The 20458-nt window shown below is 39.0% G+C and overlaps 1 protein-coding gene across 1 annotated transcript in view; it reads right to left on the bottom strand.

Moving 5' to 3' along the window:
• The window catches only part of ARHGAP10 (Rho GTPase activating protein 10), a 314545-nt gene that overhangs the window by 34746 nt on the left and 259341 nt on the right, over positions 1–20458 (bottom strand). The window contains exon 19 of the mRNA XM_059373466.1: positions 18313–18463. Within this exon, the coding sequence (XP_059229449.1) occupies positions 18313–18463 (151 nt within the window). The remainder of the gene's footprint in view (positions 1–18312; positions 18464–20458) is intronic.

Here is a 20458-nt window from a genome sequence, read left to right as displayed (position 1 = left end):
TGATCCAGAACAAAAATTTTGGAAAATATCAACATGACTGGGGAGGAGAGCCCAGAGACAGAGAAGAGTGCATTAAATAATTTGTCTTATTAGGCGTGGTGAGAGAAACACATATAATTAAGTTTAAGATATCAAGAGATAAATGAGATTATGTGCCCCAACATTAGAACAATCGCCTTAGGAACAAAAACAGTACTGGAAACAAAAGAACATTTGCTTTTTTAAAGAAAAGGCAAGGAAAAAAAGTATCAAAATTTATTAAATAAAAATCATAAAATGACAGAAGTCCTAACATAATGGTAAATACAATAAAATAAATGGATTAAACTCAATAGTTAAAAGGCAGGGACTGCCCAAATGTATTTTATTAAATCCAGCAGTGTGTTGATTTAAAAAAATGCTTAAAAAAAGGCTGAGAGTAAAAAAAAATAACAGAAGTAATAGGCAAATATTAAGATAGGAGGGAGACAAACCATGAGTGACTCTTAATCTTACAAAACAAACTGAGGGTTGCTGGGGGGAGGGGGGGTGGGAGAAGGGGGTGGGATTATGGACATTGGGGAGGGTATGTGCTTTGGTGAGTGCTGTGAAGTGTGTAAACCTGGTGATTCACAGACCTGTACCCCTGGGGATAAAAATACATGTTTATAAAAAAAAAAAATTTAAAAAAAAGATAATGATCTTAACAAGGGGGAGAGATGAAGGGAGTCATTTTATACTGATAAAGGGACAAGATGATCTAACAAGAAGGTAAGCACCTAAGGATACAACTTCAAGCAACAAGTGGAACTGTAAGGAAAAACAGAATAATCAACAATTGTAATTGGAGATTTCAACATACTACTCTCAGATGCTAATCAGGCAGGCCAAAAAAAAAAAGATATCCACAGTCAACAATACCGAGGTGACCTATTTCACACACACACACACACACACACACACACACACGGCAATAAATGGGATACATATTCTTTAAAAATACATAGAACATGGGGCGCCTGGGTGGCTCAGTTGTTAAGGATCTGCCTTCGGCTCAGGTCATGATGCCAGGGTCCTTCGGCTCAGGTCATGATGCCAGGGTCCTTCGGCTCAGGTCATGATGCCAGGGTCCTAGGATCAAGCCCCACATCAGGCTCTCTGCTCTGTGGGAAGCCTGCTTCTCCCTCTCCCATTCCCCTGCCTATGTTCCCTCTCTCGCTGTATCTCTCTCTGTGAAATGAATAATTTTTTTAAAAAAATCTTAAAAACAGGGTGGCTGGGTGGCTCAGTTGGTTGAGCGACTGCCTTCAGCTCAGGTCATGATCCTGAAGTGCTGGGATCGAGTCCCACATCAGGCTCCCAGCTCTATGGGGAGTCTGCTTCTCCCTCTGATCTTCTCCCATCTCATGCTCTCTCTCACTCTTTCTCTCTCTCTCAAATAAATAAATAAAATCTTAAAAAAAAAAATCTTAAAAACACATAGAAATTTAAAATAGAGCTACCCTAAGACCTTGCAATTGCACTACTAGGTATTTACCCCAAAGATACAGATGTAGTGAAAAGAAGGGTCCTCTCTACCCCAGTGTTCATAGCAGCAATGGCCACAATCGCCAAAACTGTGGAAAGAACCAAGATGCCCTTCAACAGACAAATGGATAAAGAAGATGTGGTCCATATATACAATGGAGTGTTATGCCTCCATCAGAAAGGATGAATACCCAACTTTTTTATCAACATGGATAGGACTGGAGGAGATTATGCTGAGTGAAATAAGTCAAGCTGAGAGAGTCAATTATCATATGGTTTCACTTATTTGTGAAGCATAAGGAATAACACGGAGGACATTGGGAGAAGGAAAGGAAAAGTGAATTGGGGGAAATCAGAGGGGGAGACAAACGATGAGAGACTGGACTCTGAGAAACAAACCAAGGGTTATGGATGGGAGGAGGGTGGGGGATGGGTGAGCCTGGTGGTGGGTATTAAGGAAGGCACAGATTGCATGGAGCACTGGGTGAGGTGCATAAACAATGAATCTTGGAATGCTGAAAAAATAAAATAATTTAAAAAAAAAAACACATAGAACAGTATCAACAACAAAGCAGATATAGACCCATAAATACAGAGAACAAACTGATGGCTGTCAGAAGGAAGCAGGGTAAAAGGATGGGAAAAATGGGTGACGGGGACTGGGGGATTCAAGTTTCTGGTTCTGGAATGAATAAGTCACAGGGATGAAACGTACAGCATGGAGAATATAGTCAATGATGTTATAATAACAGGGTATGGTGACAGACGGCTGCCCCGCTTGTGGTGAGTATAGCAGAAGGCAGAGACCTGTCGAATTATAAAGTTGTACACCTGAAACTGATGTAACATTTTGTGTCAGTGACACTTAAACAACAACAAAGAAGAAGAACACAGAATATTTTTGAAGCAAGACTAAGGTCTTAAATACCAAAGATTGACTATTATACATACTGTCATCTCAGATTAAAATTGCAAACTATTTATAACTTCATAAACAAAAGTACAGATTTAATCATTTCCATATGCTGGTAAACTAAATATGGTTTAAAAGAAAATTATAATGGAAATTTAAGAAGATTTAGAATTCAATGATAATAAAAACATTTCACATCAAAATTTGTGAAACACACCAAAAAAACAAAACAAAACAAAACAAAAAACGAAAGCAAACTTTAGAGATCCAAAATATTTATTGGAAAACAAAAAAGGTTCAGAACATTTTTATGCCATATTTAAACAGGCAATTTTCCAAAATACTGATAGTCAAATGAGAGTCATCATGGCTGTTTAAATGATCAAATTAAATTTAGTTACAGCATGGCTAAAATTAACAAGTCAGGAAACGACAGATGTTGGTGAGGATGCGGAGAAAGGGGAACCCTCCTACACTGCTGGTGGGAAAGCAAGCTGGTGCAGCCAACTCTGGAAAACAGCATGGAAGTTCCTCAAAAAGTTGAAAATAGAGATACCCTATGACCCAGCAATTGCACTACTGGCCAAAGATCCTAATGTAGTGATCCAAAGGGGCACATGCACCCAAATGTTCATAGCAGCAATGTCCACAATAGCCAAACCATGAAAAGGGCCTAGATGCCCACCAACAGATGAATGGATAAAGAAGATGTGATATATATACCATGGAATATTATGCATCCATTAAAAAACCAAAATCTTGTCACTTGCAATGATGTGGATGGAACTAGAGGCTATTATGCTAAGCAAAATAACTCAATCAGAAAACGACAACTGTCATATGATCTCACTGATATCAGGAATTTGAGAAACAAGACAGGAGATCATAGGGGAAGGGAGGGAAAAATGAAACAAGACAAAACCAGAGAGGGAGATAAACCATAAGAGACTCAATCTCAGGAAACAAACTAAGGGTTGCTGGAAGGGGAGGGGGTAGCTAGGGGATGGACACTGGGAAGGGTATGTGCTAAAAACTGTGTAAGACTGACGAATCACAGACTTGTACCCCTAAAACAAATAATATATTATATGTGAATTTAAAAAATTTAGTTACAGTAAACTCTCAATAAAATTAAAATTTACTGAAATACATTTGATGTACTTTTTATTTTTAGTGCATGACGTAAGGGGAATTACTTGTATATTATAATTAGTAAATGCAAGCTATATTGCAAGGTAAGAAGGTAATATCCTTAACTATTATCATTAATATTTATGGGCATTAAGACTTTCCAGGAGAAACAAAGTCTCAAAAATCACAGTGTTAAATCCATGAGAAAATGTGATTCAGCAAATAAAAACTCACCTTAAGTACAGAGAAATAGGTCTGACGACTAAATATGATCTATTAAACTTCTGAAGGTTGATTTCAACCAAAATTAGGCGGACACTCTCAGCCTCGGGGGGTGAACAAAGCTGCTGTGGTTAATCCTCTCCCCTTGTGCCTGGATCCATTCTCCTGTCATTCTGTATTTTCCATCTTTTAAAATAGGGCTGCCCAATAATAATCACTACGGTCTAGCTGAGAGTATTTTGACCTCTTTGCCCAACTGGTGTGTCTTCTCTAATGATGCTGCACCAAGGTAGATTCACGCTCCAAACATTTAGGCTTAATGACTGAAGCCGAGGAGGGCTGAGCAGGTGGGAGAGAGGATACCCTCAAGAATCAACATCTGTCACAGCAGCCGACAGACAATAGTTTTGGGAATGAATTTGATGGGATGAGGCTATAAGTGGGGAGGGGGTGGGAGGTGACAGTGAAATGCTGCAGTAGGAAGAGAGCTTCATTTGTTTGTTTTGCTAACTTATATAAGCCTGTTGAAAACACAACCTTTGAACGAAGCAGGAAATACTCAGGCTGCCCTAGTTTCCACCGTGTAGCAGATATTATGACATCAATATAATCTCTTTCGAGCCATAGCCATCTTTCCTTCTAATGTTGCCCAGGACATAACATGTACTGAAAAGGAGGGCCCTGTATCAAATACAGTACTCCCAAATTCATTTCCTATAGTTTCTGACATCATTTCTACTTCGCTAAGATAAAGTCTGAGTCACCATATTTTACCATGTCAAAACCAGATAACAAATATGGAAGTGACCTACGTAAATTAAGATAAATAGGTTCAGGAGCTGGTGAGAAGCTTCAGATATATGGAACAGTAGGAAGAAAGAATTTTTCCGCTGATTTCCATAAAGATGAGAAGGGGACTAATAAGGGAATTTTAAGGCAAACGGAGATCAGACAATTCAATAAGGATCCAGTGCATGGGAACTGTAGCATACGTCAGGCAAGGCTCTTCCCTGAAATGTGTTTACTACACGTTCAAACTCTGCTACTTGACTCGTGAGAAATGAGACATCCTAGAACTGTCATACTGGAGCAGAAAAACAACCCATCTAGAACAGAATTCTACCTTTAACAAGGACATCCAAGGACAACCCAGTTGCCCATGGACTCATGCTTTCTATCCAAGTCTTGGATGCATGTCGTAATTCCTACTTGCTTTCAGACTACTGGGTAAAATCATTACAGACAGTGAAACATTCTCTAGCTGTTAATTAATACCTGTTAATTAATATCTAGCCCAATTAATACCTTACTCACCTCTGAGTAAGAAGCATGACTTCCAGAACAGCTTATCACTCGTGCCTGCTCCAAAGGCAAGATTATGCTTTCATCCAGTGTTTTGTTTTTGCATCTCTTGTCCTTAGCACTAGCTTTCCCGTAATTACTGACGTATAGGCATGAGTGTGGCCAGATACCCAAATTTACCGTGACTGAGGAAAATGGTAAAAATAAGGGAACAGCCTATTTTGCCTAGGTGGTTTGCCTAACACTGATTTCATCCTAGTAGCCAACTCTTTGATTGCTGAAGAAAAGTGAACAGGATTGTTTCTTCACAACCTACTCAAATGGCTGGCTGGGTCAGAACTTCACGGATTTCTATGACCTTCTCTAACTGGAAGCTGTGGTATACAAACAGAAGGAATGATGCACAGCAGAGCGGTCTGTGAGCAGCAGGGCTGGGAAGGGTCAGGGTCAGATTCAACACCCAATTAATACCTAACGAGCCAAAGGAAACCTGGCACTCCCTTCACATCTTCCCATATGCCAGTCTACTGTACCCAAAATAGCCAAAGACCTGAGATAATCTGCTTTATGAAACACTATCAATAGTGCCCTTAAACAGGCAAGATCTATAAAAAGAAAAAGTCTAAAGCAAGACAAAAATTAAAGTTGATATATTTTTTAGGCCAGATATTTATTCTTATCCATTCCTCCAAACTTCAACCAGAAGAACTACATCATATTATCTTATACATCAGCTTTCCTTAACTAAAAATGTAGATACACACACACACACACACACACACAGAGTTCCTTTCTTAAACTAATTAGAATAATCAAGATAGGTTAGGAAATTCAAAGTTTGACTTTAAAATCGAACTTTTAAAATTCCTACAGTAATTGGATATCTTTTGTTAAAAAAGCAAATCCAACCCTACCTTTCAAAGGGAATTCTTAAGTGTTCCTAGAGTAGTAGGTGGTAAATGATTACTGTTAGAAAACAGTCTAGATTCTTTGATCAGAAAATCTTCCCTAAGTCTTACATTAGGAAAGAAAGGGGAGGAGGCAGAAGAGATTAACCCTGCCAAATGCCCATTAGGGGAAGAAAGCTAATTGTGTTTCTCCACAGTGGGAGTGCCCTAAGACAGGTTATCACTGCCGAGTGGAAGGAAAGGTTCCTAAAGTCCCACTTACCCAATTCTCAGTTCTGCTACAAGTTAAGGCAACGTCATGCTGGGCAGGGGGCAAAATGTCCCAGGTCCCCTCATTTCATTTTGCCCTCATCCAACAAGACAAATGGTAATGGAAACCTTAATGAAGCTAAATAACATGCAGATTAATGACACTCAGTGGCTAAATGGGAATCATCCACTTGGGTAATACGATGTCTTTATCTGAAATTGTGTCTAGGAAAGGTTATCTCAGTAGAATAGCCTCCGACTCCCAATTCCAAAAGCACAACAAAACAAAACTACATACAGATATGCACCTACCAAAACACTTGTATAAGAGGGAAAAAGGCAACTCCTGAACTATGAATTCATGCGTCACATCAAGGCATAAAAGGTGTAATGAAGTTACCATAAAATTATTAGGCAAATTCTATTTTCTATTGCTTGCAGATTGAAAAACTTGAGGATGATGCTCGCCCCCCAAAACTACTACACAGCCTGGATATACCACCACATAGGCGAGGACAAGCTGATGAGTTAGTATCACACGACATAAAACACGAACCCCATTATAGCATTAGAGCAGCAGCTAATGGGCATTAGGTTACAACGCCAGGAACCACCTCTACGACTTGCAAAGGTCGATGGAAGTCTGGAGCAATTCAATTATAAAGTGAATAAGACCCGTTCACTTGCCCTGTCAATAGAAGTCAAAGCAAATTGCTTTACTCTGTAAAGCCTGAGAGCATTTTTACACCATCATCAACAGTCCTGAAATATTATTTACCGACTCAGATTTCTGCCTACATAAACAAACAAAAAATATAACAACCATGTACTATTATCCTGAGGAACCAAAAAGTAATCAGATACTGAATCAAACTGTCTTCCATAAACTTCTGAGGAAAGCTGACACTTGGACAGCTCAGGAAATTTAGATCACTGCTCAGGACACAAACTCCAACCCAGCTGAGACAGTGAGGGCTGCTGGACTCCTAGCTATTTACCTGCTCTCCTCCTCTGCCATTCTTCTCCCCTGAGGAATGTTAATTATCATCAAATGGTGGATTAAGGCACTAGAAACCAATATGCCTAGGTATTACGCTTGGCAAAAATAAGAGATGGAGTTACACTCTCTTTGGAAGTCTACCTTCTATGAAAATATACTTGAAGCCCTTTACCTCATACAGCAGGCCCTGAGAAAACTAAGCTAAAACTCTTGAGTATTTGCAAAATATTGGGCGGTTTACAACTATCAGCTCATTTGTTCTTGGCAAAAAACCCATGTGAAATTTTATTGCACCAAACTCATGAGGCTTAGAAGAGAATTTGCCGTGATCATAAAAGACAGAAAGAGTACAAGGATTTAAATCCAGATTACTTTAAATCCAAACTTGACCACAGCAATTCTACCAGTCAATAAAACTCTTTGCTACCTAAGTCTTTCCAGGGATAGTGATCCCCAAAATGCTTGCACAGTGTGGCTCAGAGAGCAACCCAAGTGGAAGATGAAAGATATATGAAGTCAAACAGAAAACCACTAACCAGCAAGAGCTATCCATTCTCAATGTGGCACCAACGAAGTCTGTCCACACCAACTCATGCCAGAGCGGCTGCAGAACCTTCTTCTAGGGACCTGCTTCATTCTTTCCACTTTGAACCTTAAACTTACACCCAGCACACCAAATACCAAGCACAACTTGCATCAGTGTTAAGCTGAAACTTCTTTAACTTAAATACAGATATATTTATGTGGCACATGTGTATTCATTTGTATTTATATGAACGTGTATGTAACACTGTGTATAAAAATAATATGTACATATGTGTATAATAAATAATACCTGTGTATAACAAGGAATATGTGTATTATTACACAAGGAATGTGTAACAAGTAATATAGGAAAAAAGAACACAGATATGAATAAAGAAGAAAACCTCAACTCTCACCTCTTAAGTATAACCAAGGTCATAACTGATTCATATTCTTCCAGATTTATGACTATGCTTCTACATTTCTTGACATAGTTTTCCTTTACAAGTGAGATCATTTTGGAAATTCTGTTTATAGCCTGCTTTATTCACTCAAAAACATACCATGTATATTATCTCTGTGAAAACATTCTGGTTATGGTTGGAAGACTAAAGCCTGCGTGCGGTTAGTAAGGGGTTTACATTATCCACTTGGGTTGGACTCTGGAACACAAGGCTCTCTTAGGAGTACATGCGTACAACAGAACCTACAGAATACTATACAGCAGTGAAAAACAGGGAAGGAGAGCTCTGTAGCAATATGAAAAGCAAAAATGAGTCTATTTAATATTTTTTTAATTAGGTACACCTGGCTGTTGGATGCATAAGAAAGTAGGGAAGAATCTCCATTCATATTTGCTTATAAATACATAAAGAATTCTGGAAGGATAAATGAGAAACCACAGGTTCAGCCATGGGAAACTGAGGCTCTCCAATCATTTTTGACATGCATGAACAGCAGTTTCAAATGGTACAACCCTTCCAACAACAGTAGTTAGCAATCCAATTTGGATCTCCACCCTGAAATGATTTAAGAAACTATAGGTTGAACTGCATGAAATTTCTGATGGCTTACGTATTTTTGACCTACTAAATGAGAAACTCTTTTTGAAATGGCCGAGATTAGATAACTGTGGAACCCAAAGCTGGCACTTTCATGTGGCTCGAGCCATGACCATCAGTGATCACAGACAGACCCACTGCGCAGACGCCGCAGGGTGTGCGAACCGAGCTGACGGGGTGGAAAGGAGACTTTTCACTACATCCTTCTATACTTTCTGGTGTTTCCAACCAGGGAACACGTTATCTACGTTTTGGGTTTTTTTTTTTTTTAGATTTCTTTTTAATAGAAGGAAGAAAGAGGAGGGGAAAAAATACTAGCAGAATCCAGGATATTCAGGCAGCTTTACATTGCTGATTGCATTCCCTTTCCACTACTATGACAACCTGCTGCACAGTTTGGTACCTGAGACATCCGCACAACAGCTAACATGAGATGGGCTGTTGGTCTGTTTAGGTAAATGGCTGCATAATCCACAAGAAAACAAATACAGCACTGAAATAAAATGAGTGTTTTCCCCTCCCCATTTTCCATAAAAATGAGCCCCATTTCTTTCCTTTTTTTTTTTTTTTTTTAAGAGAAAGAGGACATGAGCAAGCAGAGGGGAGGGGCAGAGGAAAAGAATCTTAAGCGGGCTCCACGCTCAGCACAGAGCCCGACACAGGGCCCGCTCTCAGGACCCTGAGCTGAAATCAAAAGTTAGATATCTAACCAACTGAGCCCACCCAGGCACACCCCTCACCCTTTTCTTCCATCCTGCCTTCCTCCCTTCCTCCCCCCACCACGTTCCTCCCTCTCTTGCTTGCCTGCTTGCTTCCTTTCTCTCTTTTTTGGAGAGCCCATTTCTGCCACTGTGTCCCAGATTTAAAACCATACATATCTCTGCCTCTTCTCTTTCACCTCCTCCATCGAGACCATTACTCTGAATCCAGTACATGGAAACAATGCCCTTGGTTTTTTGGTTTTTTGGCTTTTAATGGAAAAACCAAGAATCATTCCTGAAGTTCAGAAAGAATAAATCGACACACTGTTTGAAATGCACCAAGTATCTCTGAAAGAGTCAGAGGCCAACAGGCCATGTGTGCAGACTCCGGGAAGAGGAGCTCTCGCTGCAGCACTTGTGTTCCACACGCCAGCTGGGAGGAAAGGGGCCAGACCAGACCGTGGGATCGTGCTGCTTAGGCTCAGTCCTGGCTTTGCACTGGCCAGCTGGAAGACTTGGGTGCCTTCCTGACCCCAGGCCTCAGTTTCCTGAACCACAAAATGTAATTTCTAGTTCTGAATTCAAGCAGCTCTTGGACTGTTATGAGCTTTATCTATTATCTGACAGACATTGCTAAAAACGGTGTCTGGCATACAATGGCATATGTAACTGTTCACCATCATCACCCTCCAAATTCTGCATCTTGCTCTTGCATTAACAATTAAAATGTTTGAGAGAAAATATATACCTTAAAAATAAGATAATCAACAAAGACTTTAAAAAGTACTATTCTCTTCTGACCTGAAGAGAAAAATAAAATTGTGACCATCATCGCATTTGAAGCTCGAGAAGCCATGCTGTTGATTTTAGAGAGCAAATATTAGTACATGCAAAATGCCAGCCCAAGAATTCATTTTAGTAGGTTTGAAGACTCTTTTTTTCATCCAAGGGTGACACTGAACTCCTTCTAGATATTGTGCAGAGGGTACACAGCAATGCCATGGAAAGTGGAATGAACCCTCAGCAGAGCTGCTACTCAGAGTTCACAAAAGGCAATTAGAAATGACTAGTTCATAGGAATATTCTCCACTGTTGACTCCATCTCACGTTCTTTCTTTTTCCTCAACAGCTGGTATGGATTCAGGAAATAAAACTGAGCTGTCACAGGTTTGTTTTGTTATATTAATTGTAGACAACATCCTTACTTCGTGGTAACTTTTATCTTGGTCCAAAAGAGTTTTCTGAGTAATAGAAGTTACTTGGAATTGGCCACATTGAGATAACACCTTCCTCCCCTTCAAAATTTCTGCTCATCTTCCTGGCTATTAAAGAAAACGTTTCAAATCACTCACTCTTGACAGCCTTAAAAATTCTATTTCATTCAGGATAAACAATACTTTGGTTGGTTTGAAAAGATGTTTCTTAGACAGCCCGGCTACCTCCTACGCTGTAGGAGTTTCAAAAAGGGCTATAAAGAGAATGACAGCTGCTTGAATTCAGAACTAGAAATTAAAATAAAAGCTATTAGAAGTGAAGAAAAAACCCACACCACAGGGAGACAGCTTTAAAGAATTTTTCTCTCTTCTATAAATTCTAGTTACCTGCCATGAACTTATTTTCACCACAGAAGCAGCTATGTATTTTTTTTTTTTTGACGGCATTAAATAAGCTTTTTCCCTCCAGAGAAAAGGGGAAATGTTCATCCCACACAGAAGCAGAGTTAAGATTATATAGGAAGTCATATAAGAAGTTGCCGTGTGCTTTGTCACTAACATTAGGGGGGCTGAGCTTCTGGGAGGCTTCTGGGGAGACGCCAAGGCAGGGGAGGCAGCCTGCATGATTAATGGGCACACCACAACTCAATTACAGCCCTGAAATTTCTGGCTGCTTTTTCCAACCCATTGATCTCATCATTGTAAAATCGAGTTAAGAAATAATCTGTCTACATATACTGTCACGGAGTCAAGCCTGGTCTTAGATTTAACTTCACAATACAGTAATTCCATGTCAGGGAATCATAACATTGCTCTGGAGAGATGGCAAGAGGCCTGGCACTCAGGAAGTTATTATCTAGAGCCCATCCATGAAGTGTCATGCCAAAAAAATGATAAGAATTGAGAGAAGATTGCCAAGCTTGAGCCAAAGATCTGTTTTTGCTCAGTTATTTGGGCTGGTTATAATTCTGTGTCAAGCTGATCAGATAGGTCGACAAGAAAATGTCAATAGCTGTAGAATGTCACTGGAGATTCACATCAACAATGGTTTTACGGTGGTTCTTCTTACATCGAGGGAGGACGGAGCAGTTACAATTCACTTACAAAAGCATGTTTTCATGAAAGCAATTTCTAAAGATGCTCTCTTGGGAACTGAGATCAGAGAGTACATAGCTGCCAGGACTGCCCGCTATCCACCTTTGACATCTACTGAAATGAGCACCTGTTAGTGTAGTGCTTTTCTCCCATCTTGTACCCTCCAGTCTTTGAGTGAATGAGGCTATAAACCTGTGAGGTAAAGTAGAGGGGAAAAAAGGAGTTCTTCACTGTTCACAGTTGTGAGATTATTCTTTCTCTAAGAAGATGTAACACTTTGTATTATTTAATAGTTCTTCTTAAAATATTCAGAAAATTCTAATATTTTCTTAATATTGACTTTCCAAAGGCAGTATGGAAACTGACTTTCCATATACAATATTTATACTAATACATTTAATGCTATTTTTACCAAACCTATTTCCAAAACAGTTACATACAGCAGTATGTATTGAATATGCTAACAAAATGAGATACTTCCTTCCTCTTGATGGAAAGGTGGTCTAAATATTTAAAAAAAAAAAAAAATCCTCAAGGCAAAACCTAAGACATAAATGCAATGATACCTTTATCTATGAGCGTAACACATGGCTGAAGACCTCGTTTTGATTATGTGCCTTCATCCTCCACACTGAGTCAGTTAAGAAGTCCCCTCAACGTGCTTGAATATCTCTCCCAGACTCATCTTCCATCCCTAGTGCTGGTTCAAGACCACATCACTCTGAGCCTAAACTACTTAACCAGCCTTTGCCACAATCTTCCTGATTCCTACAGACAAATTAAGTCCCATTAAACTTCTTTTGATATTATTTTCCATGTTACAACTCCCTTGCTGAAAAAAATAGTAACTTCTCTTATCATTCTAACTATAAGGCACCTTTCTCTGGCTTTAACAACAATACTGAACAGAAAAAGCCAGTACTTGAGCGTTTACTATATGCCAGACACTATATTAAGTGTATTAACCCCCTAAAATCTTCTCAACCATCCACAGTAGTAGACATTACGGTAACTCCCATTTTGTAGGTAATGAAACAGATTTAGAGACGGTAAGCTATTTGCCCACCAGTTGAATCAGAATATGAATTCCTCAGCCCAGACTTCTTACCACCTGCTCCTTTCTTAGGCAGACCTTGGCAGGGTTGGCAGCATCTCATCAGGTTGCCCGTCACTACCCCTCACCCCTGTCTCCTTCAGATCAAGCTAGCCTCTTCTTTAAGCCCCTGCCTTGTTCTTGCTCAACTTTGTTGCCATGCCTTCATTCAAGCTAGTCCCCTCACCTGAAATCATTCCCGGTCCAACTGCCAAAATGGCTCCCCTCAAGAAAACCAGGAAAACTTCCCCACCTCCTGCAGCCCTGGAGTTGCTCCCCGAGGCTCTCACAGCTGATAGCCCAGGACTGGGCCCTTACTGCCATGCTGTTTCATTATTTCACTATGTGGTGACAGAAGGGAAGTAGAATATCTACTCCTTGAAACACTGTGTGACATAATGCGGAGTTTATAAAAGCTCTTCAGTAGATAGCCAGTATAGGGTTCCTGGGTGGCTCAGTTGGTTAAGTGTCTGCCTTAGGCTCAGGTCATGATCTCAGGGTCCTGGGATCCAGTCCCTCGTCAGGCCCCTTGCTTGGCAGGGACTGGGGGGTGAGGTGGGAGGGCGCCTGCTTCTCCCTCTGTCTCTGCCTCGTCCCCCACCTGTGCACGCTCTCTCTCGAATAAATAAAATATTTTTTAAAAAAGATATGCAGAAGTCTGATTTTAGTGTCCAGTATAAGAAAAATCACTAATAAATGATAGAGGCAAAAAAACCTCCAAACTGCCAGAAGCATTCCATATTTTAGGATTAAAAATCTACATTTCAAAAGGCCTTACAGTAGCCTACTTTTTTAGTTCTATTCTCTTGCTTATGCCTCATTATTCAACAAGATTTTTTCTGACATACCTAAGGTGCCTCATTTATCTCATCAGCATTATTCTCACTGATAGGGGACATTTAACTGTTAGGTAATCATTTTAAAAAATCCAACTTGTTATCATGTAAGCTGAAAGGACATTTATACAACTTATTTGTCCAATTTTAGAGACTGATCCATGTCACAGTATGTTCTTCCTTAGAACAGAAGGGAAATGTTCATGCTTCACTGTTTATCTATCTCCCTTTCAACAGTTACATTTTCACTTTTTGCTTATAAGGCTCTGCACCCTTGTCACACTGTAGGACTACAATAACACATATTCAACAAAACGTGCTGCAGTTAGCACATCCAGCATCCAAGTGTGAAAGTGCCAACCCAACAATACCCAAGTAAGACCTACTCTATATTATTAAATCTTACCAACTGGCTTGCAAGATGATTCTGTTTTCAACTCACCATAAATCATATTTTTTCAGTTGCCTAAACAAATAAACTGCTATATCATATACAAAAGATGGGCACAGCCTACCTAACTACCCAAGAATATACAAATAAAAACTTGTCCTGTGAATGCCTAGTTCTGTTTATAATTAGAGCTAGCATAAAGAAAGAGAGAGCTTATTCAAAATTTAGACGACAATCATCTTCTCTCCCACTCCCCAAACCTTTAAAATTTTTCTTCTGCCATGAATGAAAATAACAAAGAATATATTTCATGTAGCCTCAAGAACCTTCCTTATATTTGGGAGAATTACAACAAAGACAATAGTCTCGGGGCATCCAAGTGGTTCAGTTGGTTCAGCGTCCGACCCTTGATTTCAGCTCAGGTCATGATCTCAGAATTGTGAGATAGAGTCCCGAGTTGGAGTCAGGCTCTGTGCTCAGAAGGGAGTCTGCCTGGGAGTCTCTCCCTCCCTTCTGCCCCTCCCCACCCCAAAGAAGGAAAGAAAGACAGGGAAAGAAAGAAAAAAAAGAAAACAGTCTCTTTTTATATAAGTGGTAGTAAGGACATAAATATGGAGCTGGCAGGAGAAAAGAAACATACGTTATATGATGAACTTGTTTAGAGTTACTTTACTACTAATTCTAAGAAAATAAAAACACAGAAAGATAATTGGAGAATGAATGTAGACCTCTGATTTTTAGTTTTCCTTTTCGTACTTTCTGGTCTACCTCATATTTTGCTATTTCACAAAAGACTTAGCCAAATCTCCTCAACTTTGAAGTTCATGAGATTATTAAATGCTATATGAAAACAAACAATATGGCTTCTACATTATTGTATTATAATTACAAAATAAAGATAAGAATTTCAGTAAAGATTTAAAAGCTGCTCTATTGAAAGAAATCTAGCCAAAAACTATATCCATTTCAGTTCATATTAATCATCAGTAAGGATCCTTAAGCAACTAACAAGAATTTTAAAGTCTTTTGCAGATAGTAAGTTTAATATCACTTAATCATATATTACAAAGAAAAATAATGAGCATTGTCTATACAGCATGACTAGATGTGCCAAAGCCAATTAAAGTCTTCAACAAAGTAAAGATATTAGGCGTCTTTAATTATATTGGTCATCTCTCAATTAGGATGAAGGTGAGGTTGAACATATCATAGTAAAAGTCATGTATAACAGGAGAGGGTTTCACTCTCATTTTATGCCCGTTTGAATTCTCTGCTTCTAGGCCTATCCTACTTCAACTCCTATAACAGGCTTGCTGACTCTTCACTAATAATGACTTTTTGATCTCCCTGATGTTTCACTGAAGCCGATTCTGATGGCTTTCCAGGGTTGGCTATTTGCTACGCCACACAGTTTCATTCCCTACTCAAGGCAGAAGAAGAACTAACACACTACAAACTCAAATACCAAATCTGTGACCAAATCATAGGGCTAAAGAAAATCTCCAGTTGTCCAGTCCAGTCCCTTGAATCTTGACAGATAATCCAACTAAATTGAAAGAAAAACTATTTGCCCTGGGTTTCATTAAGTCAAGATTAATTTATACTACAGTGCATAAATGGGAGAGAGGGCATATTTGCATTTAAATTATCTATCACATTCATATAAGCTACAAAATTGAGAAAAATAATCCACCTAAGTTGGCTATAATGCATACTTTAACCAAACCTAGAGAAACACAGCAAGTGACTAACACCACTGATAAGAAGAAATACAAAAAAGATGAACTTTTTGAAAACTTTGAGTTGACAATAACAGAACTTATGCTACTGGGGAAAAAAGACTACATCTTAATGGCAAAAATAGATCCCCCCCCCCAGAAGGGGGCAAAGTTTTCAATATGATAAGTGGTATTCAATAACACAGTTTTTTAGTAACCTTCTACTATATGCTTTCTTTCAAAAGTTTTTCTCTTCATTTATCCACAACTCATTCTCCTTTTGGAAAATGCAATATGTAGACCTTACTGTTCTCTCTGAAATAATTCTTCTTCACAAACTTGAGTTTCACTAAAGCTTAGCTACAATTAATGGGGTGTTGGTGGGAGGATAAATAATAGCTTTTAATTGTTTTATATTATGACCTCTAAAGTCAAATAAAATCACTCTACAACAAAAGCACAAATTTTCCTGATTCTGACAGCTTGCAACACCAACAACAAATTCCAAGGCTGCAATCAAGCAAGAGTAATGTAAAGTTATAAAGTACAAAATGCAGAAGAAAACATCATATAAATAATGAACATAAAAATGGACTAAAGGAATTGAGTATTTCACAATCTTTTCCCCTTATAATCAAATAATTAAGAATTATTATATGACCTAAAACTAGGAAAGCTATGATTATATACCATCTTGAGGATTCCCATAAAAGACGCGCCAAACACCACTTCAGCAACTTCTTACTCATTACTAACCACTTAGCAACCCAATGATCAAAAGGCCAGTATACCATGTATACATGTATTATGATTTAATTCCTTAAAATACCAAAAAAGTAGATATGATTCTAAGACAAACAGTCCCTCTTCAGTCATTTCCTTTATGAAATATAGTCAATTAAGTTTTGCTCAAGGGCCAGTGAGCCAATGTAGATACTATTCTACATAATGTATGATATATCTCCTTGACTTCTTTTTCTCTTCCTACTTCCCAACATTAGCCTCTTTCACAATTTATTAACACTTCCACCAGAGGACAAGTGAGATATGAGAAAAGGTGCAATTCAAACCAGTCAGTTTTACTCCTTATTAGCAACTCTGTTGAGGGAGTGAAGGTGAGAAAAAAAGAGAACAAAAAAGTTAGGTGGGATCAGAAGTTGAAACTGATGTCTAAAAGTAAGCTCTGAAATTATGGGTTGATTTTAAGGATTTAGGCTCTTCCTCTGGAAAATAAGGATCTGATTGTAAAACTAATAGTTGTATCAAATGATGCATGTGTTAATATAAAAGAATACCAGCACACCTTCACCCCCCCCCCACGTTACTACAGGAAGCATTCTGAGTCCTCCTGGGAGACTCCCAAGTCAGTTGTTACTTGCTCTCATCAATCTTTGGATATTAACTACCTGCGTGTCTGACTATATAGGTCCTCATGATGAAGGTACTATATTTGTTTCTGTCTGCACTCATTCCCTTCCTCCCTCTGACATTCACCTTCAACTTCCAAACCGATATAACTGTAATGGCTTGAAAGGATAATTAATGAAAGAAACAAAAAGAAAAAAAAAAAAAGGATAAGAAGAAAAAGAATGACAATGAGTTTCAAGTTCAGGAAATGTGAAATCCCACAACAAATGAGTCCCCGTTTCAGACATGCCTCCTGAAATTGGAGTTTCTGAGACCAGGATCATCTTCCTCTCCATACCAATAACCACATGATTACAAACTGGTAATTGGTGACTTCTACATGGCACAGTCTTGTTTTGTAGAGATCAGCATTTCAAATTCCACTTTCCAAGCTCTCTTTAAACAGTGAGGCAGTCTGGCAATGCTGAAACAATGTGGCTGCATGACAACGAGTGACAGGAACGTGGCAGCCAGGATGAGACGGGAGAACTTCCGTTCACCCGACTGCCACTACAGCTTATGCTCACTCCACTCAGCCTGGCCCCTAAGGCAGGTCCCTTTACCACTCCTGCTAGATGAGGAGACGCTAGCCTCACAAGAACATCAGAAAGATGGGCTAAGTAAGATGCAGAAGCCCTAAACTCTAGGGCAACAGAAGACTCTGTCTCTAATCCAGATGCATTTAACATTAGACTACCAGCTCCTCTCAAAAGATCTGCTTTAATTTTAGTTCCCCTTCCATTTGTCTCAGAGTTATATAACCTCACAGGAGGTCACACAAGTCTCCCAAAAAAGAAATTTAAGCTGTCTTTTAAAAATAAAAAAAGCAGCATGCATAACAAATACAAACACAAACCTGAAACTCGCATTCTCTCTCTGCCGAGGAAGCTTCACCCTCCTTGTTAATCTCAAAAATTATCATTTTAAGGAGAAAAGGAATTAAGTCACAGAGGAAGGAAAACCATGGCCTTCCCTGGGGACATACGATATACCATACTCTCAACAGGATGTCAAGCAGAAAAATATCATTAACATCTTACCATCTTCCAGCTCAAGACAAAGATTATATACAGCCACGGGTCTCTTAGTCCTCTGGCCTTGTCTCTTTGATTGCCTTGGTGGAGCATTTGGAGGTGATGTTGACAGGGAGACTGGCTCTGGGAATGTGGCATCAGGCAGGGTCCTAAAAATCTGCCATCAAAGCATAAAGGACATTAATCGTTTCCAATGAACAGAAACCTATGTGTTGCAATACTAAACCAGGATCAAACAACATTTGGTTTGGGGCTCATCCAAAACACGCTAGAGCCAAAAACCCATTCCTTCAAATTTCAGGTACAGGTTCTAAGCCTTTCATTTATTTTTTTAACATCAGATTTCAAAATCAAATTTCCCCTTAAAATTAAGTAAAAGCAACATCCAATCATTACATTGCAAAATAAATTCATTCCCAAACTAAATATGTATAATTATCTTTACCAGGTGTAGACAATACCACAGCTATCCATCCACAAAGAAAGTAGCCAGGATAAAACGTCAAAAGTAAATACCCCATTAAATTTCATACAGGGTTATATTTATGCCAAATGCTGGTCTCAATTTTTTTTTTAACTACATAAACAGAAACATATGACTGCAAATACTTTTACACATTTAAAAATAGCTTGTGCTTATGAAATTACCTTTCAGAGTCCCATGTACATTTTTCATAAAATGCTTTATAGATTTTATCAGTTAATACCTTCCAACTTCTTTTAATAATTCCCCTTCCATTTATGAAACCTAGAATATTAGCACCTTGATTATCTTACAGTGTCACTCATGGATCAGCAATCATAACATTAATTAAAATGTGCTGTTTCTTTGCTTAGCAATTTTTTTTTTTCTTTTGAGAAAAGCAATCTGTAAAGGGAAGCTTATCGTGCAGAGGTGATTTATATAGAGACCTTCCAAGACCTGGGTTCAGAGGCTTCCTGTCCCCAACAAAACTGCAGATCCTTTGGTCTTCAATGAACTCATAAAATAAAATATTTAGACATACCAACCTAATAGAGACTGCATCTCCAAGAGGGCTGATGCTCCCCAAGTGGAAGCAGGAAACAGGAAGAAAGCTAGCTAGCATTAAACAAAACATAAATATAAACTGACAATAAAAAGCACTGTGGGAAAACCCCACTGCTGCAAGGAAATGATTATTTATGCTTTTAAATAAAAACAGGCGTGTGACCCGGGTATACGAGTGAGGGTATCACATATGCGTATCACATTTAACAGCTAACAACCATAGCAGAGCTATAATCGCAGAGACTAAAAGTTCTCACCTAAAAACTATTATATACCAATAAAAATAGACAATTTCAACAGAGCCTTTGCTTGATAGTACCATACTGCCCCCTCATGTGTAAATGGAATACAAAATGATTTAAATTACTCTGGACAAATATTTGCTAGTGAAAATGTAATTTAGTGCTCCAACTGGTAACCTGCTAACACCATATTTCCACAGACTGTGTGTTCCAATCAGACACTCTGGCAAATAGCAAATTACTTATCTGCCTTAAAAAAAAAAAAAATCCTCTGCTGTCTAAACTACTGTCCACAGCTGGATTTATTACCATCTGTCACTGTGCAAATTAAAGAAGGTTGTGGGGTAGTGGGAACAAAAGAGAAGTTAGGCTGAAAAATGCACGACAATGTGAAGAAGAGAAGAAAAGATGGGGAAACTTACTTCCACTGGAAGAAAACAGCACGTGTGTGGCCAACTTTTGGAATAGGGTCTTGATTTACCTGTGTTTGATCTTTACAAATATGGGAAATACCTCTGGGACAGTAGTGAAATCGGAAACCAAACAGTACACAGAGGCAATACATCCAAAGCCTGGATAAACAATGGCAAAGTTGTATCCCCAGAACTGATGCTAGATAGCTAGCTAATAACCTTCCGAACAGAACTTCCCCCGAGATCCACACTGATGACTGCTGTTCCCCCACACATCTCAGGGGGAGAGGATGAGTAGGAATATTGTGGGGCGGTGAGCTGTGGGGCAGCTCAAGTCTAGAGAGTCAAACTACGAAGCAAGCCAGGACCTGGGAGTGTGACTCCAATGTTCACGGGGGACTGATCTGAGACATCCCAGGGCTGAGCCTCCAGAAGCCTCTGGAATACTTATGACAATATTGAGTTTA

The sequence above is a fragment of the Mustela nigripes genome, chromosome 1, assembly GCF_022355385.1.
Source record: "Mustela nigripes isolate SB6536 chromosome 1, MUSNIG.SB6536, whole genome shotgun sequence".
NCBI classification, from domain to species: Eukaryota; Metazoa; Chordata; class Mammalia; order Carnivora; family Mustelidae; genus Mustela; species Mustela nigripes.
This window is presented reverse-complemented; position numbering and strand designations above follow the sequence as displayed.